Raw genomic sequence first — 21,819 nt, forward strand, 5'->3', positions numbered from 1 at the left:
TTATAAGTTAATCATTATTCTTATGGTTTCTATAAGATTCCTGGTAAGAAATAATAATTAACATTTTGCATGCTTTAAATTAAGATGTCATAGGAGGGTAATCATGGAAATTTATTACTAATGTAAAAAGCAGAAATTTGTTCTAAAGCCCTTAGGAAACTATCTATACTTCCCATGTAATCTGGAGGCATGCCTTTTCCTTCTTAAAAAAAAATACCACAGTAGCACAATGAAGAATGCCTTGTATGAAGCCAACCTCTTCAGATGGTCTGATGGAACGTAGCCCAGAATGACAATGGTATATGGTCTCTCAGCCCAATTACAGCAGGGCATGACTTGCCTAGAAAATTTTGTTAAGCTAATGTCTGCCAACGACTCATCAGGGCATCAAATGCCACACAGTGAATACTGGATATAATTGCAAACTAGGACTTTTAAAATCTCTGCCAAAATTGTTTTAGCATGAAAATGCTGGCATAATTTTCTACTCGCAGCTCTAGATTTATTTCCTGCACATTTTCTCCTCTCATTTCCCTGGACAGTGCTTTGCTGTTGAATAAACTCTCTTTGGTCAGGGACTTGTAAGCAGGTGTGATGGCAAGAATCTGAGCAAGGAGTGCTTCCAATGCTAAACATAAGCCGTTGCTGCCTTTCGGTTCCTCAGCACATTAAGAAAAGTTAAGTGTTTGCTACCTAGAGGAGTCAGAAACACTGTAAAGCACATCTACATTGAGTAGTAAGTCTCAATACCTATGTGGAAATTAAAATAAAATGTTCAATGTCTTTAATTCTTGATATGCTATTAAACAATACGAGGCACATTTGCAAACTGCAGGAAAATGGGATGAAGCAGGTACATCCTTTGCTTTCTCCCTGTGACTACAAAATTACCATTGAAGCAAAGCTGCTTTCAAAGGAATTTAAACATCCCCAAAACTGATAGTCCAATATGCTGTTAAGCTTTTGGTGATCCATTTCAAGTTTTCTTTGTCTACTAAGAAAAGGGTCAAGAAATCCAGTGGCCATTTTCCTAGGTGACCCTGCCTGGCTGCGTAGGGCAGGAAGTGGAACAAACCCACAAAGCTATCTAAGAATATGCATGGTCTCTAATTCCAAGTTTAGGACCTTGTCCATACAAGATATTGAGACCTTGAGTATGAAAATTGCAGAGCAGCTTTTTTAGACTGAACTAATAAGGACATCCATGATAAAACTGAACACTGTGTATTTAATATCTATGATATACAATCATCATGATAAACCTGTAAGAAATCAACATTAAAGATTCTCAAAATATTTAACAGGAAATATAGATGGAAGAAAATCTAGCTGGGTTTATTCAAATGATACACATTCCTGGGCTCTGTCCCAGATCTACTGATGAATAATTGGTGGGAGTGGAGCCTTACCACAAGCAGTTTTACAGGCTGACCTGATGAGTCATAGGCAGGCAAGAGTTTGAAAATCATTGACATCTATTTTATAGAAAAGGGATCTGAATAACAAAATCACTTGCCATAGTGACGTGTTAGGAAACAGCAAAGTGGTAATTTCCAGGCTTTCTCTACTATGTTATTTAGTCTAGGGTATGACCAACAGGAATGAAAATGAATCACCTTTGGTATTTATTTACTAAGAGATTGCATGTGTTCCCATCAGCACTCAGTGAGGTTGCTGATGATCATAGAATCCTGCAACAGAACGGGATGATCTCATGATAGTTCTTTTCCTCTACTCTAATGCTTCATTTCCTGACTACATCCCAGAATGGTTGTTTTTCATTATTCAATCATATAATATACTATATTCTCTATTCTAGGCTAATTCTATTTTCAGATGCTTTTCACTGAGTTCACTTTTATATTTGACTGAAATATTCTCCTCCTTACAGTTGTTTCCACCAGTTGCATCTGTTTCTGTCCTGGATAGTAAGAGTGAATAAGACTAGATTTTTTTAATGATGGCCGTTCTAACTGGTGTGAGGTGGTTCTTCATTGTGGCTTTGATTTTCATTTCTCTAATAATTAGCTGTGTTGAGCATTTTTCATGTGTCCGTTGGCCATCTGTATGTCTTCTTTGGAGAAATGTCTATTTAGGTCTTCTGCCCATTTTTCAATTGGGTTGTTTGTTTGTTTGTTTTTGTTATTGAGTTATATGACTTGTTGGTACACTTTGGAAATTAAGCCCTTGTTGATTGCATCGTTTGCAAATGTTTTCTCCCAGTCAGGAGGTTGTCTTTTTGTTTTGTTTATGATTTCCTTTACTGTACAAAAGCCTGTAAGTTTGATTAGGTCACATTTGTTTATTTCTGCTTTTATTTCTATTGTCTTGGGAGACTGACCTAAGAAAATATTGGTACGATTTATGTCAGAGAATGTTTTGCCTATGTTCTCTTCTAAGAGTTTTATGGTGTCATGTTTTATATGTAAGTCTTTAAGCCATTTTGAGTTTATTTTTGCATGTGGTGTGAGGGTGTGTTCTAACTTCATTGTTTTACATGCGGCTGTCCAGCTCTCCCAGCACCACTGGCTGAAGAGACTGTCTTTTCTCCTGTATTTCCTTACCTACTTTGTAGACGATTAATTGACTGTAGATGTGTGGGTTTATTTCTGAGCTCTCTATTCTGTTCCATTGATCCAAATGTCTGTTTTTGTGCCAATGCCATGCTGTTTTGATTACAGTACCTTTGTAGCATTGTCTGAAGTCTGGGAGGGTTATACAGCCTTATTTATAATATCCGAGACATGGAAACAACCTAAGATTCCAGGTGAATAAAGTGTTATAAATAGAGGAATATATATGTATATGAATATTATTCAGACATAAAAAAGGAAGGAAATCCTGCCATTTGTGACAACTTGGATAAACACTGAGGGGATTATGCTAAGATACTTACATATATGAAATCTACTTATATATATGAAATCTAACTTACTTATATGAAATCTAACAAAACACTTACATATATGAAATCTAACATATATGAAATCTTACTTACATATATGAAATCTAACAAAACAAAATAAACCCATAGAAACAGAGCAGATGGGTAGTTGTCGGGGGCATGAGGGGGGATTGGGAAAGTAGGTAAAGGTGGTTAAAGGGTACAAACTTCCAATTATAAGATGGATAAGTTCTGGGAATATAATGTACACCTTGGTGACTATAGTTAACAATACTGTATTGTATATTTGAAAGTTGCTGAGAGAGTAGATTTTAAATGTTCTCACCACACACACACAAATTAACTGTGTAAGATGATGGATGTGTTAACTAACCTTATTATGGTTATCATTTCACAATATATAGATATAGAATATCACTACTTTGTGTACCTTAACCTTACATAGTGTAATGTGTCAATTATATTTTAATAAACTGGGAAAAAATTAGAAGTATTATAAAAGCAAGAAAAATACACAGTCTGAGGAGATAAAAAAGCAATAAAGCCAGACTCAGAAATGGCAAATGTTTTGGAAGTATCAGACTGGGAGTTTAAAAATAACTGTGGCTGATATGCTAAGGGCTCTAAGGGGAAAAGTGGACAAAATGCAGGAACAAATGGGTAATATAAGCATAAGATGGAAAAATCTAAGGATCAAATGGAAATGCTAAAAATAAAGCAAAAAAAAAAAAAAAAACCCACTGTAACAGAAATGAAGACTGCCTTTGATGAGCTCCTCAATATTCTGGACATTGCCCACTGAAAAAAATCAGTGAACTTGAAGACAGGTTGATAGAAAGGTACCAAACATATGCAAAGATAAAAGGGTTTAAACAATGGACAGAATGTCCAGAACTGTAAAACAATTAGAAAACCTGCAATGTAGAGGTAATGGAAATACTAGAAGGATAAGAAAATAACAGAGGACATATTTGAAGTAAGAATGATGAGAGTTCCCCAAAGGTAATGACAGAACTCAATCACAAATCCTGGAAGATTAGAAAAACAAAATTACATCTAGGCATGTCATCAAACTGCAGAAAACCACAGAGACATATTGAAAGAATCAAAAGGTGAAAACTTAACGACAGAGAAATAAGGATAGGAATTACTTCAGACTTCTACTTAAAAACAATGTAAGCAAGAAAAGATTGAAGTGAAATATTTAGTGTTAAAAAAATTGAAATATTATCCAGTAAAATTATCCTTCAAATATGAAGAAAAAATAAAGATCTCAGAAAAACAAAAACTGAGGGAATTTGCCACCAGTATACCTGCCTTTCAAGAAAAGTTAAAAGTTCTTCAGACAGGAGGAAATGATATAGTTCAGAAACCCTGATCTACGAAAAGAGAGGAAGAGTGTTCTAGAAGGAATAAGTGGAGGTAAAATAATGTTTTTATTTATCTTGTTCTTAACTGATGAAACGGATAACAGTCTGTTCAAAATGACAATAGCAACAATGTATTTGTAATTACAGCTTATGGTTAAGTGAAATGAATGACAGCAATGCTATAATAGAGGAACTGGAAATACTCTATATATACTCTCTATAAAAGGTTCTTTCACAACCCATGAAAGATGTGATAAATCCAAAACAGTTACAAATTATGGCAGACATCAATCCAACTATATCAATATTCACTTTAAATGTGAAGGGTCTAAGTATATCAATAAAAGACAGGGATTGTAAGAGGGGATAAGAGAAGAGCACACAACTAGATGTTGTATATAAGAAACCAACTTTAAATATAAGGACACAGATTGATTAAAAGTTAAGGGACTCAGAAAGATAGTCCATGCTAATATTAATCAAAAGAAAGTTGGAGTAGCCATATTAATTTTAGACAAAGCCAACTTCAGACCAAGAAAAATATCAGGGATAAAGAGGGACATTTGTATAATAATACAGGGGCCAATTCTACAAAAATATGTAACAATTCTTAACATGAATGCACCTAACAACAGAATGTCAAGATACATGAGTTAAAAACTGATAGAACTGCAAGGAGAAATAAACCAAACTACTATTATAGATTAAGGCTCCAACACTCTCTATCAATCAATAGTGGACATAGCAAGCAGGGAGAAAACCTCTAAAAATATAGTTGATCTGAACAACACTGCAGATAAAATGGCTCTAATTGACATTTATGGAGTACTTCATCAAACAAGAGGAGACTACACATTCTTCTCAAAGTCTCATGGAACATTTACCAAGATAGACTGCATTCTGGGCCATAAAATACATTTGAACAAATGTAGAGTATGCCAACAGACTGCAATGGAACTAAACTAGAAATAAATTACAGAAAGACAGCTGATTGCTATATGGAACTATTGCTCAATTACTCTGTAAATCTAAAACTGTACTAAAAAGACTTAATTACTTTTTAAAAGACACCATTAAGAAAATGAAAAGACAAGAAACATATGGAGAGAAATGTTTTCAAATCATATATTTGGTAAAGGATTTATATCCAGAATATATAAGGAATCTTACTACTCAACACTGAGAAGACAAACAACCCAGCAGAGCATGGGGAAACTATTTGAATAGAAATTTCACCAAAGAAAATATATGACTTGCTAATAAGTATATACAAATATGCTCAAATTATTAACCATTAGGGAATGAACAATTAAACCTGCAATGAAATTTGACTTCACACTCACTAGAATTTGCTTTTTAAGCAAAAATTCAGACAACAAGTGGTGTCAAAGATGTAGAGAAAATAAAACTCTCATACATTCCCAATTAGGATGTAAAATGGTGCAGCCACTTTGGAAAAGTTTGTTTCTTAACCAGTTAAGGAAGAATTTACCATATCCCATGCCACTTCTGGGTATCTACTCAAGAAAAATAAAACATATGTCCACACAAAGATGGTTATGTAAATGTTCATGGTATCATTATTCATAATAGCCAAAAAGTGGAAAAAATCAAAAAGTTATCAGCTGGTGAATGGATAAAGAAAATGTGGTAAAACCATAAAATGGATTCTATTCAGAATAAAAAGGAACAAACTACTGATACATATTATAATATGGATCAACCTTAAAGTCATTATGCTATATGAAAGAAGCAAGGTGCAAAATATCACACACTGTATGACCAATTTATATAAAATTTACAGAAAAGGCAAATCTATACTGATAGAAACTAGGTTAGTGACTGTCTTTATAGAGATTAACTGTAAAAAAAAGGCATGGGGGATCTTATTAGAAAGATAGAAATGTTCTAAAACTGGATTGTGGTAATGGTTACACAACTCAGTAAATTAAATGAATAATTGAAATATATAGTTAAAATGTGTGATTTTTACAGCATGCAAATGACACGCTTTTAAAAACTGTCATATTTTTCACAAATAATTAGCTCCAATGTGCATTTTTGTCCATTCTAGTTTTTAAGAGAGAATGAACCTGTTCTGTTCAGAAGTAAATAAACAAAAATTAACTTAAAATTTATCCTGTAGTAGTTTATTTTGTTTGAGAATAACAATATAGTTGCTCCAGTCAGCCAACATGAAAATTGGGGTTCATATTAGACTTCATCCTTATTCCTGCATCTTTGCTTGAACACAAAGTCCTGTGGATTTCTCTTTTTGATATTCTGTTTATATCATGCTCTCAATTATTTGTTATTGGCTTCATTCAGGTCCCTATTTTATCTTACTTTTATTATTTAAAAAGTTTTCTCATTTAGTAGTTTCTACATTTTTGAATTTCATAGAGCAGAAAAAGACATTTAAAAAAAAGAAATGGGAATAAATTTGCCAACTATTAATTTTGTCAAGTAAGGGCACTAAAGTAAAAATTTAACTCAACAACTACCATCTACTTTCTCTCTGTAGAAAACTAAAAGTAACACTGATTGATCTCTGATTAAAGAAAAAAGTCTTTTATAAAAAACCTGATGTCAATATTTCAAAACACACAAAATACACAAAATACAAATATGGAAAAATGATTGTATTAGGTTGTCCAGGGAAACAGAACTAATAGAATATATACATAGATATTTAAGAGGAGATTTTTTTATGGGAATTTGCTCATGTGATTATGTAAGATGAGACATGCCATGATATGCCCTCTGTAAGCTGGAGAACCAGGAAAGCTGGTGGCATAATTCAGTCCAAGTCCAAAGGGCTGCGAATCAGGGGAGCTGATGGTGTAACTCCCAACCTGAGGCCAAAGGCCTGAGAACTGGGGTGGGTGGTCTGCTGGTGTTAAGTCCCGGAGTTGGAAGGCCCCAGAAGCAAGAGCTCTGATGTCTGAGGGCAGAAGAAGGCATATATCCCAGCTCAAAGAGAGAGAGAATTTGTACTTCCTCAATCTTTTCGTTCTATTTGGACCTTCATGGGATTAGATGATGCCTGCCATATTTATGAGGGAAGATCTTTTCTTAGTCTAATGATTCAAATGCTAATCTCTTCTGGAAACACCCTGTCAGACATACTCAGAAAAAATGTTTTACCAGCTCTCTGGGCATCCCTTAGCTCAGTCATTTTGACACATAAAGTTAATCATCACAAATCCACCTCTTATCAACTTGGCACTTTATGCATCTTTTAACCATACTCAATCTCCAAATAAAGACAATAAGACTATACTTCTGCCTAACATGATAAAACTATCCTTCCTACAACAGAAAATGCACCAATCCCTTTATCAGAAGAGGAGGTACATTTATTTTGTTTTTTCTTTATGAAATTATGTTTTGATATCTTATTTGGATATTCGATTAAAGCAACCCAAACTGGAGCATGAGTCTCCAGTTTGTTAGAGTCAAGTTGAAGCTATTTTCACATTGCTGTATTGAAATGGAAGCAATGCATTTCATGCTATTTAACACAAATCAGAATATTTTGGGTGAATTTAGACAAGCTGAGTAACAGTAGTTCTCATAGATCCAAAGATCCTCCCACTTTTTCCTGTAAGGCGGAGGAAGTCATCAGAATTATTCTCTTATTATTGGGGAATGCTAGAAAGGAACTATAGAGCTCTCCATGCTTAAGGTTAATTACACTCTGAGAACTATAGCTTGGGGAGATAATGGTCCACTAGCTCTCTCAAGGGAAGGCTTAGTTATGGATAAAATCACACATTAGCTTCCTGATCAATTTCACAGTCCTACATCCGTGCTTCTCTTACATATGGCTGCATAATAAACAAAGGGTTCTGGGATGGACCCCCTCTACCTACTAGCAAAAGTCACATCGTACTACCATTACAGAGCCTTATTTAGGCATTGCTGTCTTTAAATGCAAATATAACAGAGTTTGAGAAGCAGAAACTGTATTACTAAACAACACTCTAAAGGTATTATGTGTTATCTAAACCAATGTTTTTCAAATTAAGAATCACCTGGGTTGGGAAGAGTGTTGTCAAGTCCACGTTAAAAAATGGTTACCCTGGGCTTCCCTGGTGGCGCAGTGGTTGAGAATCTGCCTGCCAATGCAGGGGATGCGGGTTCGAGCCCTGGTCTGGGAAGATCCCACATGCCGCGGAGCAACTGGGCCCGTGAGCCACAACTGCTGAGCCTGCGTGTCTGGAGCCTGTGCTCCGCAACAAGAGAGGCCGCGATGGTGAGAGGCCCGTGCACCGTGATGAAGAGTGGCCCCCCACTTGCCACAACTAGAGAAAGCCCTCGCACAGAAACGAAGACCCAATGCCGCCAAAAATAAGTAAATTAATTAATTAATTAATTTTTTTAAAAAAAGAAAAAAAAATGGTTACCCTTAGTCCTATTTATTTAGAACTTACTGAAGAACTTCTCAAATTGTTAGTTTTTAAAAGCTCCTTACATGATTTTAATAATCATGTACATGTGAAACACATTTTTTAGTAAAACTGGCCTGCACATTAGAATCACCTGGAGAAGTTAAAAAATAAATACAACCAATGTCTAGACTCCACATACCAAGATGCTGAGTCAATTTTTCTTTTTTTTTAAATTAATTTTTATTGGATTATAGTTGCTTTACAATGTTGTGTTAGTTTCTACTGTACAGCAAAGTGAATCAGCTATATGTATACATATATCCCCTCTTTTCTGGATTTCCTTCCCATTTAGGTCACCACAGACCACTGAGTAGAGTTCCCTGTGCTATATAGTAGGTTCTCAATAGTTATCTATTTTATACATAGTATTAATAGTGTATATATGTCAACCCCAATCTCCCAATTCATCCCACCCCCCCTTCCCCCCTTGGTAACCATATGTTTGTTCTCTACGTCTGTGTCTATTTCTGCTTTGCAAATAAGATCATCTGTACCATTTTTCTACATTCTACATATGTGTTAACATACAATATTTGTTTTTCTCTTTCCGACTTACTTCACTCTGTATGACACTCTCTAGGTCCATCCACGTCTCTACAAATGACTCAATTTCTTTCCTTTTTGTGGCTGAGTAATATTCCACTGTATATATGTACCACATCTTCCTTATCTCTTCCTCTCCTGATGGACATTTAGGTTGCTTCCATGTCCTGGCTATTGTAAATAGAGCTGCAATGAACATTGTGGTACATGACTTTTTGAATTATGGTTTTCTCTGGGTATATGCCCAGTAGTGGGATTGCTGGGTCATATGGTAATTCTATTTTTAGTTTTTTAAGGAACCTCCATACTGTTCTCCATAGTGGCTGTATCAATTTACATTCCCACCAACAGTGCAAGAGGGTTCCCTTTTCTACACACCCTCTCCAGCATTTACTGTTTGTAGATTTTTTTTTTTAAAGATTTTATTGATTGATTGATTGATTGATTGATTGATTGCTATGTTGGGTCTTCGTTTCTGTGCTAGGGCCTTCTCTAGTTGTGGCAAGCGGGGGCCACTCTTCATCACAGTGCGTGGGCCTCTCACTATCGTGGCCTCTCTTGTTGCGGAGCACAGGCTCCAGACGCGCAGGCTCAGTAGTTGTGGCTCACGGGCCTAGTTGCTCCACGGCATGTGGGATCCTCCCAGACCAGGGCTCGAACCCGTGTCCCCTGCATTAGCAGGCAGACTCTCAACCACTGCACCACCAGGGAAGCCTGTTTGTAGATTTTTTGATGATGGCCATTCTAACCAGTGTGAAGTGATACCTCATTGTAGTTTTGATTTGCATTTCTCTAATTAGTGATGTTGGCATCCTTTCATGTGTTTGTTGGCAATCTGTATATCTTCTTTGGAGAAATGTCTATTTAGGTCTTCTGCCCATTTTTTGATTGGGTCGTTTGTTTTTTTGATGTTGAGCTGCATAAGCTGTTTGTATATTTTGGAGATTAATCCTTTGTCAGTTGCTTCATTTGCAAATATTTTCTTCCATTCTGAGGGTTGTCTTTTTGTCTTGTTTATGGTTTCCTTTGCTGTGCAAAGGCTTTTAAGTTTATTTAGGTTCCATTTGTTTATTTTTGTTTTTCTTTTAATTACTCTAGGAGGTGGGTCAAAAAAGATCTTGCTGTGATTTTATGTCAAAGAGTGTTCTATGTTTTCCTCTAAGAATTTTATAGTGTCTGGTCTTACATTTAGGTCTTTAATCCATTTTTAGTTTATTTTTGTGTGTGGTGTTAGGGAGTGTTCTAATTCCTTTCTTTTTGAGTCAGTTTTTCTGAGGTTGGTCCTGGTCATCAGTATTTTATAAAAGCCTCCATGTGATACTACAGTGAGGACAGGGCTAACAACTACTGATGTAGAATTGGAAAACTGATGTTCACAGCAATCTGATTAATTCCTACTGCTTACACCTGGCTTATCTCATTCACTTTTATTACTCTCTTGGCCTTTACATGTAACTGAGTCTACAGCCTATAAATATTGAGCACTCTCTGCACTAGAAAGTGTAGCTGCTTGGAAGTAGAGATTTCAAAGACTAAAACCTAGGGAACTGAAATCAGGTTAGAGAGAGAGCGTTCATGCTGGTATAGGTGGAGGCAGCTTTTTGAAGGGACCCAGATCGGGGCCTCCACCAAGGTAGCAGATGCTTATGGGACTTATTGAAGGGAGAGGAGCAGCTAGTGACAAGGAAGGACAACAAAAGTAGAAAGAGAGTGCAACAAACAAACAACAAAAAAATAATTTGTGCCTCTCTCTTGACAAGAAAAGTAGACCAAAATATTGCTTTGGGGAATCTTAGCAAAACGTATAGAACTTTTCAGGTTTGCCTTCAGTGGGACTATTTTGTTTGTTTGTTAAGTTTGATGAAGTCCTGGTTCTTTGTCCTTTCAGATGTTTTGGCCACCTCATGACGTGAATGATTTGCTCAAGGCACTGATACACCAGTACAAGGGCAGGAAAAAAGCAACTGAATTCCTCCTAATCCAAGGGCTCAAAGCAGGACATTGAAGGATCAAGCCTGAGCATTACCCATAAGGGTGCAGGCCAGAAGCTTCCATGATTCTTATTTATTTTTAATTTTTAAAAATTGAGATATAATTGACATGTAACATTGTATTAGTTTTAGGTGTACAACATAATGATTTGATATACATATATACTGCAAAATGATTTTTTGGTAGTTTTAGGAAAGTATATCAAGAAACAAGGGCACTCTCCTTAAAATTAACCCAATGGTCTTATCATTTAACTGGACATAAACATTTGAAAATCTTAACTATATCCCTAATTCAAACCAAACTCCTTAGCTTGGGAATCCAGTGCCCCTCCCACTTAAGTCCCAAATTATCTTCTTAGGCAACATCCCACCATTTTCTGTATGCTACTCTCTACTTACATTATTCAGATGTTTTCTTGTCTCTGCACATTCACTCACACTGTCAGAAACCTATCTGTTCTTCAAATTACAGCAAAAATGTTCCTTCCTGCCCCAAAGCTTCTTGACTTCTTCCTTCCTTGGAAGTAAATTGCAGAATATTTTATTTCTACTTCTCACTAACCTTATATTCTAAATTGTATGGTTTTGGAACATGCTTCAATATACAAAGATGTGAAGGCAAAATTGTTGAGAAATTTATATTTCTAAATTTACTTTGGCAGTCAATAGAGGAAAAAGAGATTGACTTGTTTAACTTATGTTTCTATTCTGCCTTATTTCCTTTGCTATCACCTGATTTCTTTTCCATCATGAATAGTTTCAGCAGATAATTTCCATTTTGTCAACTAGATTGAAGCCTAGCTTTGAATCTATTAAATACAGCTGTTGTCATTTGCTGTTCCTCAAGCCCAGACATGATAGATCTGTTATCGTGTCAAAGTTCCAGAACTAAAATTTCATTTCACTTATTACAAGTGAAAGCACAGAGTACAAGTTCCATATTTCCTATTATCATTTGAAGGGTAAGAATCTCCCTTCCTCTAAAGTAATGTCTCTATAATGCAGGGTTTATTTGCTTCTTGGGGAGAATACTATTGAATCACATTCTTTGTTTGGAGTTCTGTTTGTTTGTGTTTGTTTTTAACATTTTAATAGCTTTCTGTCATGTGATTGTGGGAATGACCCCCTTACCTCTCTAGCAAGTCAAGTTCATAGTACCCCTAATTGTCTGATTACATTTCCTAGTGGAACACCTACATGATTCATGTCTATCTGTATTTTCAAATTTAAAAGTACACTGTTTAGATAGTAGATATTACATATAAATAGAAAGTTTCATGGTGGCATAAACTAGGGTTGTTAAAATGCTTATGTCCTTGTTTTCATGTTGAATGTTGTTAAAAACATTTTAAATTAATCTTACAATTTGAGTATCGCACTCAGGGGTACTCAGATATTCTTCCTTTGTAGTCTCAACTTGAGAGCTCTCATGGGCTTCAGAAGTGGTTTGTTGAGCCTTGAGAGAGAAAGAGAGAGAACATTAAAAAAGAGAGAAATAGATTCAACAGAGAGATCCTAGGACTATTGTAAAACATGATACAATGGCAACATCACACTCAAAGAAAAAGAATAAAATGAAAATTTATATATATCAGAGATCTTAAAAACTGTACCTTAAATATTAACTGTGAAATTAAATAATTTCTATTCAATTTTATATTAGTGCTGTCCAATGGGATTATTTTCCCACTGGAAACATTTATTTCTTGCATAATAAGCTTTTATTTTAAGGATCCTGGTTCCTCAAAAAAACAGGAATCCTATCGTTTCTCTTTATTTTAAACCCCAGTATATCTGGGAAATAATAAGCACACATCTTGTTTGGTTTTTTTTTTTGTACCTTTTTTTTTTTTTTTTTTAATTTTTATTTATTTATTTATTTATTTTTGGCTGTGCTGGGTCTCAGTCTCTGTGCGAGGGCCCTCTCCAGCCGCGGCAAGCAGGGGCCACCCCCCATCGCGGTGCACGGGCCTCTCACTATCGCGGCCTCTCTCGTTGCAGAGCACAGGCTCCAGACGCGCAGGCCCAGCAACTGTGGCTCACGGGCCCAGCCGCTCCGCGGCATGCGGGATCCTCCCAGACCAGGGCTCGAACCCCCGTCCCCTGCACCGGCAGGCAGACTCCCAACCACTGCGCCACCAGGGAAGCCCACATCTTGTTTTTTTAATAGGAAATAAGATGTTTTCTAACATCTCACTGTAATTTACAAAAGAGAATTATATTCACTCCAATGCTTCACTAACCAAGTACTGTTTTATATCTCCAGAAACCGTAAATATTATTATAAATTTCTCTGTGCTACTTTCTACACAGAAATGCCAATGCACACGATCCAAGTTAGGTCTTTGGAACCTTCATTCTTGAAATTAAATACTGACTAGATTAAAAAGAGGCCTTAAATAGGTACATTAGTTCCAGTCGGGTGACTTGTCCAAGTTGTTTCTACAATGAGACACTTCTTATGGTTCACATTCCCAGTCTTCTGAAGCACCCTCTGTTTCTGCCCATTCCCAGCTTTGTTACTTCTGTCTTCTCCTGGATAGTATGAGCTCCTGATATTCTATCATTAAAGCTCCTTCATTTAATTTGGTAAGGGTCAATGTTGATTGCTTGTAATCACAGAGACTTGAATGATACTGGGAGTCAATCAATAAAATAAAACTGACAGTACAACATAAGGGCTGAGATAGAGGTTTGCCATTGAAACCAACAGGAGGGAAACTTAACCCAGCTAGGTAAGCTGTAAAAAATAACACCAGGTTCACCAATGATGGAGATTACATTTTAGAGTAGGTATTCAATATCTTCCTTAAAATATAAATATGCCCATATTGATAAATGTTAATGTTTGCTTAATTATATTTTCTAATGCAAATATTGTATATTTATGAAAATGCTCCCAGATTTTGGTGGTGAGACTTAGGTAAGAAATATGTGCAGAATAAAAGGTTTTATCTATCTGTTTATCTATCATCTATATCTATCTATCTATCTATCTACCTATCATCTATCTATTTTTGTAGGCGTTTGCTATTTTGGACAAAATATAAAAGGGACTTCATTTACAATTAAGTTCAGAAAGAGCAGGGGGAAAAGAATGACAGTGAAACTTTACTCCTCCATAAGTTTGCCAAAGGCTACCCTTGTGCTCATATATTAAGCGACTGGGGTGCCTGGTTTGTCAATTTCTATATCTATTTACGAAAGTTATCTCAACTCTGCTTCAGGAAAAAAAATTACATATATTAATTACTTTTAACAACTGGAGGAAATTATACATCACTTCACCAATGTGAGCAACAACGCATGAAAAAGTTAAATTACTTTAAATACAAAACCTTAGTATTTAATTGCAGAACTGGTTGCATTAAGCGTAATACATGCAATCCTTAATGTAAGCACTTGCTATCAGTGAAATGGCTCCTTTTATTTTATTTTAATTTTTATTTATTTATTTTTGGCTGCGTTGGGTCTTCATTGCTGTGTGCGGGCTTTCTCTAGTTGTGGCGAGCGGGGGCTACTCTTCCTTGCGGTGTGCGGGCTTCGCTTTGCGGTGGTTTCTCTTGTTGCTGAGCACAGGCTCCAGGCACATGGGCTTCAGCAGTTGTGGCTCCTGGGCTCTAGAGTAAAGGCTCAGTAGTTGTGGCACACGAGCTTAGCTGCTCTGCGGCATGTGGGATCTTCCCAGATCAGGGCTTGAACCTGTGTCCCCTGCATTGGCAGGTGGATTGTTAACCACTGCGCCACCAGGGAAGCCCCAATGGCTCCTTTTAGAAAGAAGCCTTATTGAGTCTGATGAATTAACAAAGAATGGGAACTGATTTTGGGGAACGATAACGTATTTTGGAGTTAAAGAAATGTGAATTCTGGTTCTGGATCAGCACATAAATAAATAAGGGCCTTAGACAATGTATACAACTTTGGAGGGCCTCAGTTTTCTGCTGCCCTGCTAAATTAGGTCAAGAACCCCTAAATTGCAGTATGTTTTTTGTCAGTTTTTTTAATTTGTTTGTTTGTTGTTTAGGGTAGTTTTAGGTTCACAGCAAAATTGATAGGAAGGTACAGAGATTGTCCATAAAGCCCCACCTCTCACACAAGCATAGCCTCCCCCATTATCAACATCACTCACCAGCGTGGTACAAATGTTATCAAGGATGAACCTACATTAACACATCATAATCACCCAGTGTCCATGGTTTATGTTAGGATTCACTCTTGGGCGAAATTCTATAGGTTTGGACAAATGTATAATAACATATATCCATCTTTATGTTATCATACATAGTATTTTCATTGCCCTAAAAATCCTCTGTGATCTGCCTATTCATCCCTACCCTTCCCACCCCCTGGCAACCACTGGTCTTTTAATTTTCTCCATAGTTTTTCCTTTTCTAAAATATCCACAGTTGGAATCATACAGTATGTAGCCATTTCAGATAGGCTTCTTTCATGTAGTAATGTGCATTTAAGGTCCCTGCATGTCTTTCTATGGCTTGATAGCTCATAGCTCTTTATTGTTGATTAATATTCCATTGTCTTGACGTATCACAGTCCAGGAATAGATGGATTTACTGGTGAATTCTATCCAACAATTAAAGTGGAATTAATTAGTATCTATCTTCTCAAACTCTTCCAAGAAATAGAAGAGGAGAGAACACTTCCAAACTCATTTTATGAGTCTAGCATTACCCTAATACTAAAACCAGAGAAGGATACCATGAGAAAAGAAAATTGTAGGCCAATACTCTTCGTGGACATGGGTGCAAAAATTCTCAACAAATCTTAGCAAACCAAATTCAACAAGACACTAAATGTTTCAGGCACCATGAACAAGTAGGATTTCTTCCAGGGATGCAAGGATGGTTCAACATTCAGAAAACAATCAATGTGATACACAATATTAACAAAATGAAGGATAAAATCACACAATCATTTCAGCGGACAGGAACAGCACATGAAAAAATTCAATATGCATTTATGATAAAAATTCTTAATGTGGGTATAGAGGGACTATACCTCAACATAATGAAGGTCATATGTGACAAGCCCACAGCTAACATCATACTCAATTGTGAAAAGTTGAAAATGTTTCCTCAGAGATCAAGAACAGACAAGGATGTCAACTCTCTTCACTTTTATTCAACACAGTATTGGAAGTCCTAGCCAGAGCAATTAGGCAGAAAAAAGAAATAAAAGTTATCCAAATTGGAAAGGAAGACATAAAACTGTCACTATTTGTAGATGATGTAATATTATATACAGAAAACCCTAAACTCAAAAAACCATTAGAACTAATAAACAAATTCAGTAAAGCTGAAGGATGCAAAAACAATGTACAAAAATCTTTTGTTTCTATACACTAATAACAAATAATTAGAAACAGAAATTAAGAAAAAATCCTATTTACAATTGCATCAAAAATAATAAAATGCCTAGGAATAAATGTAAACAAGGAGTTAAAAGGCCTGTACACTGAAATGTAAGACAATAATAATAAAACTGCAGAAGACGTAATTAAATAGAAAGATATTCTGTGCCCATGGATTGGAGGAATTAATTGTTAAAATGCTTATACTACCTAAATCAATCTACAGATTCAGTGCAATCCATGTGAAAATTCTAAGGTATTTTTAAGGTAAGAATGAAACTGTACCACTATCTTACATCATACACAAAAATTAATTCAAAATGGATTAAAGACTTGAATGCAAGAGCTGAGACCATAAAACTCCTAAAAGAAAACTTACGTGGTAGACTCCTTGACTTAGATCTTGGTGAAGATATTTTGGATCTGACACCAAAGCAAAGGCAACAAAGGCAAAAATAAATAAGTGGGACTACATCAAACAAAAAGGCTTCTGCACAGCAAAGGAAACCATGGACAAAATGAAAATGCAGCCCACTGAATGGGAGAAAGTATTTGCAAATCACATATCTGATAAAGTATTAATAAACAAAATATATAAAGAACTCATAGAACTCAATAGCAAAACACCAAAACAAAACAAAACAAAACAAACAATCTAATTAAAAGATGGGCCAAAGATCTGAACAGACATTTTCCCAAAGAAGACATACAGGTGGCCAACAGGTACATGAAAAGATGCTCAGCATCACTAATTATCAGGGAAATGCAAAGCAAAACCACAATGAGATGTCACCTCATACCTGTTAGAATGGCTATTATCAAAAAGACAAGAAATAACAAGTGCTGGTGAAGATGTGGGAAAAGGGGACTCTCGTGTGCTGTTGATGGGAATGTAAAATGGTGCAGCCACTATGGAAAACAATATGGATGTTTCTAAAAAATTTTAAAATAGAACTGCAATGTGATACAGCAATTCCACCTCTGGGTATTTATCCAAAGAAGATAAAAACACTAACTTGAAAAGACCTATGCAGCCCCATCAACCTAAGTGTACATCAATGGATGCACTGATAAAGAAAGTATGGTATATATGTATATACACTATGGAATATTATTCAGCCACAAAAATAATGAAATTTTGCCATTTGGAATAACATGAATGGCCCATGAGGGTATTATGCTAAGTGAAACAACAGGCAGAGAAAGATAAATACTGTATTATCTCATTTTTAAAAAATACAGAAAAAGAAAATAAGCTCATAATTACAGAGAACAGATTGGTGGTTGCCAGAGGTAGGGTTTGGGGCGTAGTGGGTGAAATGGATGAAGCGGGCCATATCTCCCTAGTAATGAGGACCAAAAAGATGAATGAAGTGATTGAAATTGTTATTTTCTTTTGTTGACTTAATTTAATTCTCAGGGGTCCTGACCAGTAAATGAGATCATGAGTATTTTAAAGGCAAGAACAATACCTTTTTCATCTCTATAACTTCTCACAACTAGCATCAAGGTGGACTAAAGGAAGATGTTTGATATTATCTAAAAGATTAGAAACATCACAGAACTCTTCAGATGAGGTCTCATCTGAACTCTGTGAGGCTCTGGAATAAAGAATAAAGAAACTAAGACTCTGAGAGGTCCCCTGAGTCACCAAAATCAAATAGGTAGAGCCAGTGATTTAACCCAAGCTGTCAGATTCCAATTTCTTTGTTCATCCAACTCCATCTTGATACCTCTGTACTAGGTGTGATAGTGGTTGACAGGATTTGTCACCATTTACTACAAGCCCCCACTTCACTCTCAAATTATATAATAACTTTCCGTAGGGGCTCTCGTTTCTGTATTATGAGATACTGGTAAAAAGAAAGAGGACATCTATCAAGTATTCTTGGCCTTAGGGTCTAGTTTCCTAAAATATGGGACTTCATTAAAGTCTTTAACTTTAACTTCATTAACATTTAACTTCATTAAAGCGTGCTTTTGACCAAGTAAGTAATTGCTTTAAGAAAATTAAAAAAAAATAATGGATGTAAAAGTTATACTCTACTTGAAGAATACAAATACCCATATGTGTTAATTAAATTAAATCTGCTAAATACATCATTTTATTTTCCTACATCTTCTTCAATTTTGGCCTACTAAAAATCTCTGATGGTTTTATACATTTACAGGTTGTTGACAGATCAGATCATCAGGAGGGGTGGCGCGCTTATCATCCAATCATGATCTTCCCAGAGTCATTCCTTCTTTAACTTTAATTCATGTACATAGAATGAGACAAAGTTAGTGACCAGAAAAACTGTCTGTAATGATAATTAAACATATTTTGGGAGAAGATGGCCCAGAGTGTTAAACAAACAAACAAAAAATGTTGAAAGGACAATGCTTTCTCCTTGCTCTATCTCCCTCTCTATCCTGAAGGTAAGATAATACGGTACAATACACACACCCACACAGACAGAGCTTATAAATTCATAAACAGTAAAAATCTAGCATAGGAATTGTGCATGAATACACAGCTAATATCAGTAATATTGATAATGCCCCAAACATGTTTTTATGTTGGTTGGTGGACTTATGTGTGTTTGTTTTATTATTATGTATACAACTTAAGTAAACACATAAAATAATTAAATGTTATGTCAGTTACGAAATATATCTGTTGATGTGGAAATCGTTCATACTTTGTTAACATAACATGGTTTACACAACATTATGCACAGTATCATTCTGTTCTGCGAAAGTGTATTAAAATGAGTATGTACTAAGCAAAGTTTATGAGAGAAAGTATGTGAGATATTTTTTTTCCTACTTGGAGGAATTATGGGGTTGTTCTATGCTGTTTTTAAATCTTTTGCTGTTTTCTGTTTATATTTTCCTGAAATAGCATAGACTGTTTCTAAAATAAGAATAAAATGCTAAAAAATATAAAATATTATATGTAAGAGCAAGATTTATCCTAGTCAAAAGAATTTTAAGCAATATGATGGAGGAATTGAGGCTAGAAACTAGACTTGAGGACGGTCTTATAGAATCACATTCTGACATAAGGAAAAGAGGAATTTGGGAAGAGGATTTAGACCTCAGAAAAGGTAAAAAGGAGAGAGTTCAAAAACAAAATGAGGTTTGTGAGAATTAAAAATAGTACATGAACATGCTTCAAGGAGACACTTTCAAAATTGGAAAAATAAGTTATGTCAAGTAGTTGATGGATTTGACCTCCAGATTGAGGAGTTTAGACTTTATCCACTAAGTAATGGAGAACTTAGGTGATATATAAACAATAATACTTAACACCTTGACAACTTTAGACATAATTACTCACAGGGTTGGTGCTTGTTAACTTCAGTCATTGCCACACAATTCAGTTAAATTTGTGTACATACATACACACGCATTTTTATATACTATAAAATAACACCTATGGAGATTGAGAAGAAAAAGTTTTTATGGGTATTTCTAAACTTAATTTCTAAATAACACAGTTGGTAATGAATTATGAAGTAATGAAATGTAAATAATAGCAAATGTTTATTCAAGAGAATTATTCTAAATTAATCATGAGAAATAGAATATTAGTGTTTCCAAAGTGTTTTGAATATGAATACTGCTCTACTAAACTGAATTACTAATTACTTGACAAGTAATAAATGTCTATTAATATTTCAGAATGACACAAATCTTTGTTTATATCAGAAAGAATCATTTAACAATAATTTATTTTCTGAATAATTTCCAAAGAATAATCAGTAAATATGTTGCTTATGCCCTGTGGTATTGCTGACAACTTTCAGATCCTAGAATAAGTCAGGAACCTGATTATCACATATATGGATGTATGTGGCCCATATGCACAAGGAGGACGATTTGAAAATGCGTTGGAAGAGTGCATGGATATGGTGTGATTAAAATTTGGAACAAGGAAGTTAATTTAGGTGGGAGTAAACACTTACTGGTTTAAAAAGTTGAAATAACTAAAGTAAGAAAAAAGTCCTGTTTGTTTTTTTCCTTTCTTTCTTTTTTTTAGGGGGGAGGTGCATGACAATAATAGTTTATATTTATAGAGTCCTTGCCACGTGTCAGAAAAATCTAAGTATGCGCATTGTGTCTCAATAACTAACCATGTTACCTTTTAAGAATGAGGAAACTACAATTCAGAGTTTAAGAAACTTGCCCAAATACAACAAGCAAGCAAATGGTAGACGTCACTCAAATATTCACTCCTTAATGATAGTGAATTCTAATATAAGGCCACTTTAAAAATTAATTAGGAAAAAAAATAGATATTTTGGGTCAATAAGCTTAATTTTTTAACCTACATTCCTATAAGCTGCTTTCTAAATAAAGCATCTCTGAAACATCTTAGAAAGAACAGTATTCACAATGCAACAATTCGTCTCCAGAGATTAAATGGTTTGTAATTACTGAACTTTAATCAATCAATTCCCCTGAGTATACTGAGACTTTCCTGTTAAATGTATTCCCTTTCATCTCATTTTAATGGAAACAAAAAGAAGCTAACAATGCCCAGATAACCCTCAACTTCTCAGTCTAAACTCAGTTTTGTAACTTTCTAAAAATAACCTTTAGAACAGGCTTCTTAAACTGATGTCCACTGATGTTAAATTATAGGTATTGTTTTCTGTGGACAGAGTCCATTGCTTTTATAAAATTATTAAAAAGTCTGCAAAATCCCAAATGATTAAGGACAACTGATGTAAAGTACATCCCTTCATAAAATAAGCATTTTGCCACAACCCTTATACACACTCTCTTCCTTTTTAAGCTAGTAAAAAGTATGTCATTCATTTATTCAAAAACTACGTATTGGGTGACCGTGACGTGGCCAGAATACGGCGGACCACAAAACAGATGTGGTTCCTGTGCTCATGGACCACCCAGTCTGGTGGAAGAACCGCGTGTAAAACAAGTACTTCCAGGAAACTTTAATTAAATACAATGTGGATAATGATTATGAGAGGAGATTTTAGATTGCTTTGAGGGAAGAGCACACAATAGGGTGAGCTGACCCACCTGGAGGGTCAGGTAAGTTTTCCTGAAGAAGTGTTCTTGTAAATGAGACCTGGAGGATGAGCAGTGCCTCCCCAGGTAAAGAGGCCAGGGTGCCTTCCAGATGAAAGGATCAGAATCGGCACGGGACTGAGGAAGGAGGACACTTTCTAAC

The 21,819-nt window shown here is 35.5% G+C and overlaps 1 protein-coding gene across 2 annotated transcripts in view; it reads right to left on the reverse strand.

The window, feature by feature from the left end:
• Window positions 1–21,819, reverse strand: part of LUZP2 (leucine zipper protein 2) — a 414,349-nt gene that overhangs the window by 7,027 nt on the left and 385,503 nt on the right. For both annotated transcript variants that reach the window (XM_028164749.2, XM_007174800.3), the window contains exon 10: window positions 12,630–12,722. In XM_028164749.2, coding sequence (XP_028020550.1) covers window positions 12,630–12,722 — 93 coding nt within the window. The remainder of the gene's footprint in view (window positions 1–12,629; window positions 12,723–21,819) is intronic.

Source organism: Balaenoptera acutorostrata, chromosome 9 (genome assembly GCF_949987535.1).
Source record: "Balaenoptera acutorostrata chromosome 9, mBalAcu1.1, whole genome shotgun sequence".
Taxonomy (NCBI): Eukaryota; Metazoa; Chordata; class Mammalia; order Artiodactyla; family Balaenopteridae; genus Balaenoptera; species Balaenoptera acutorostrata.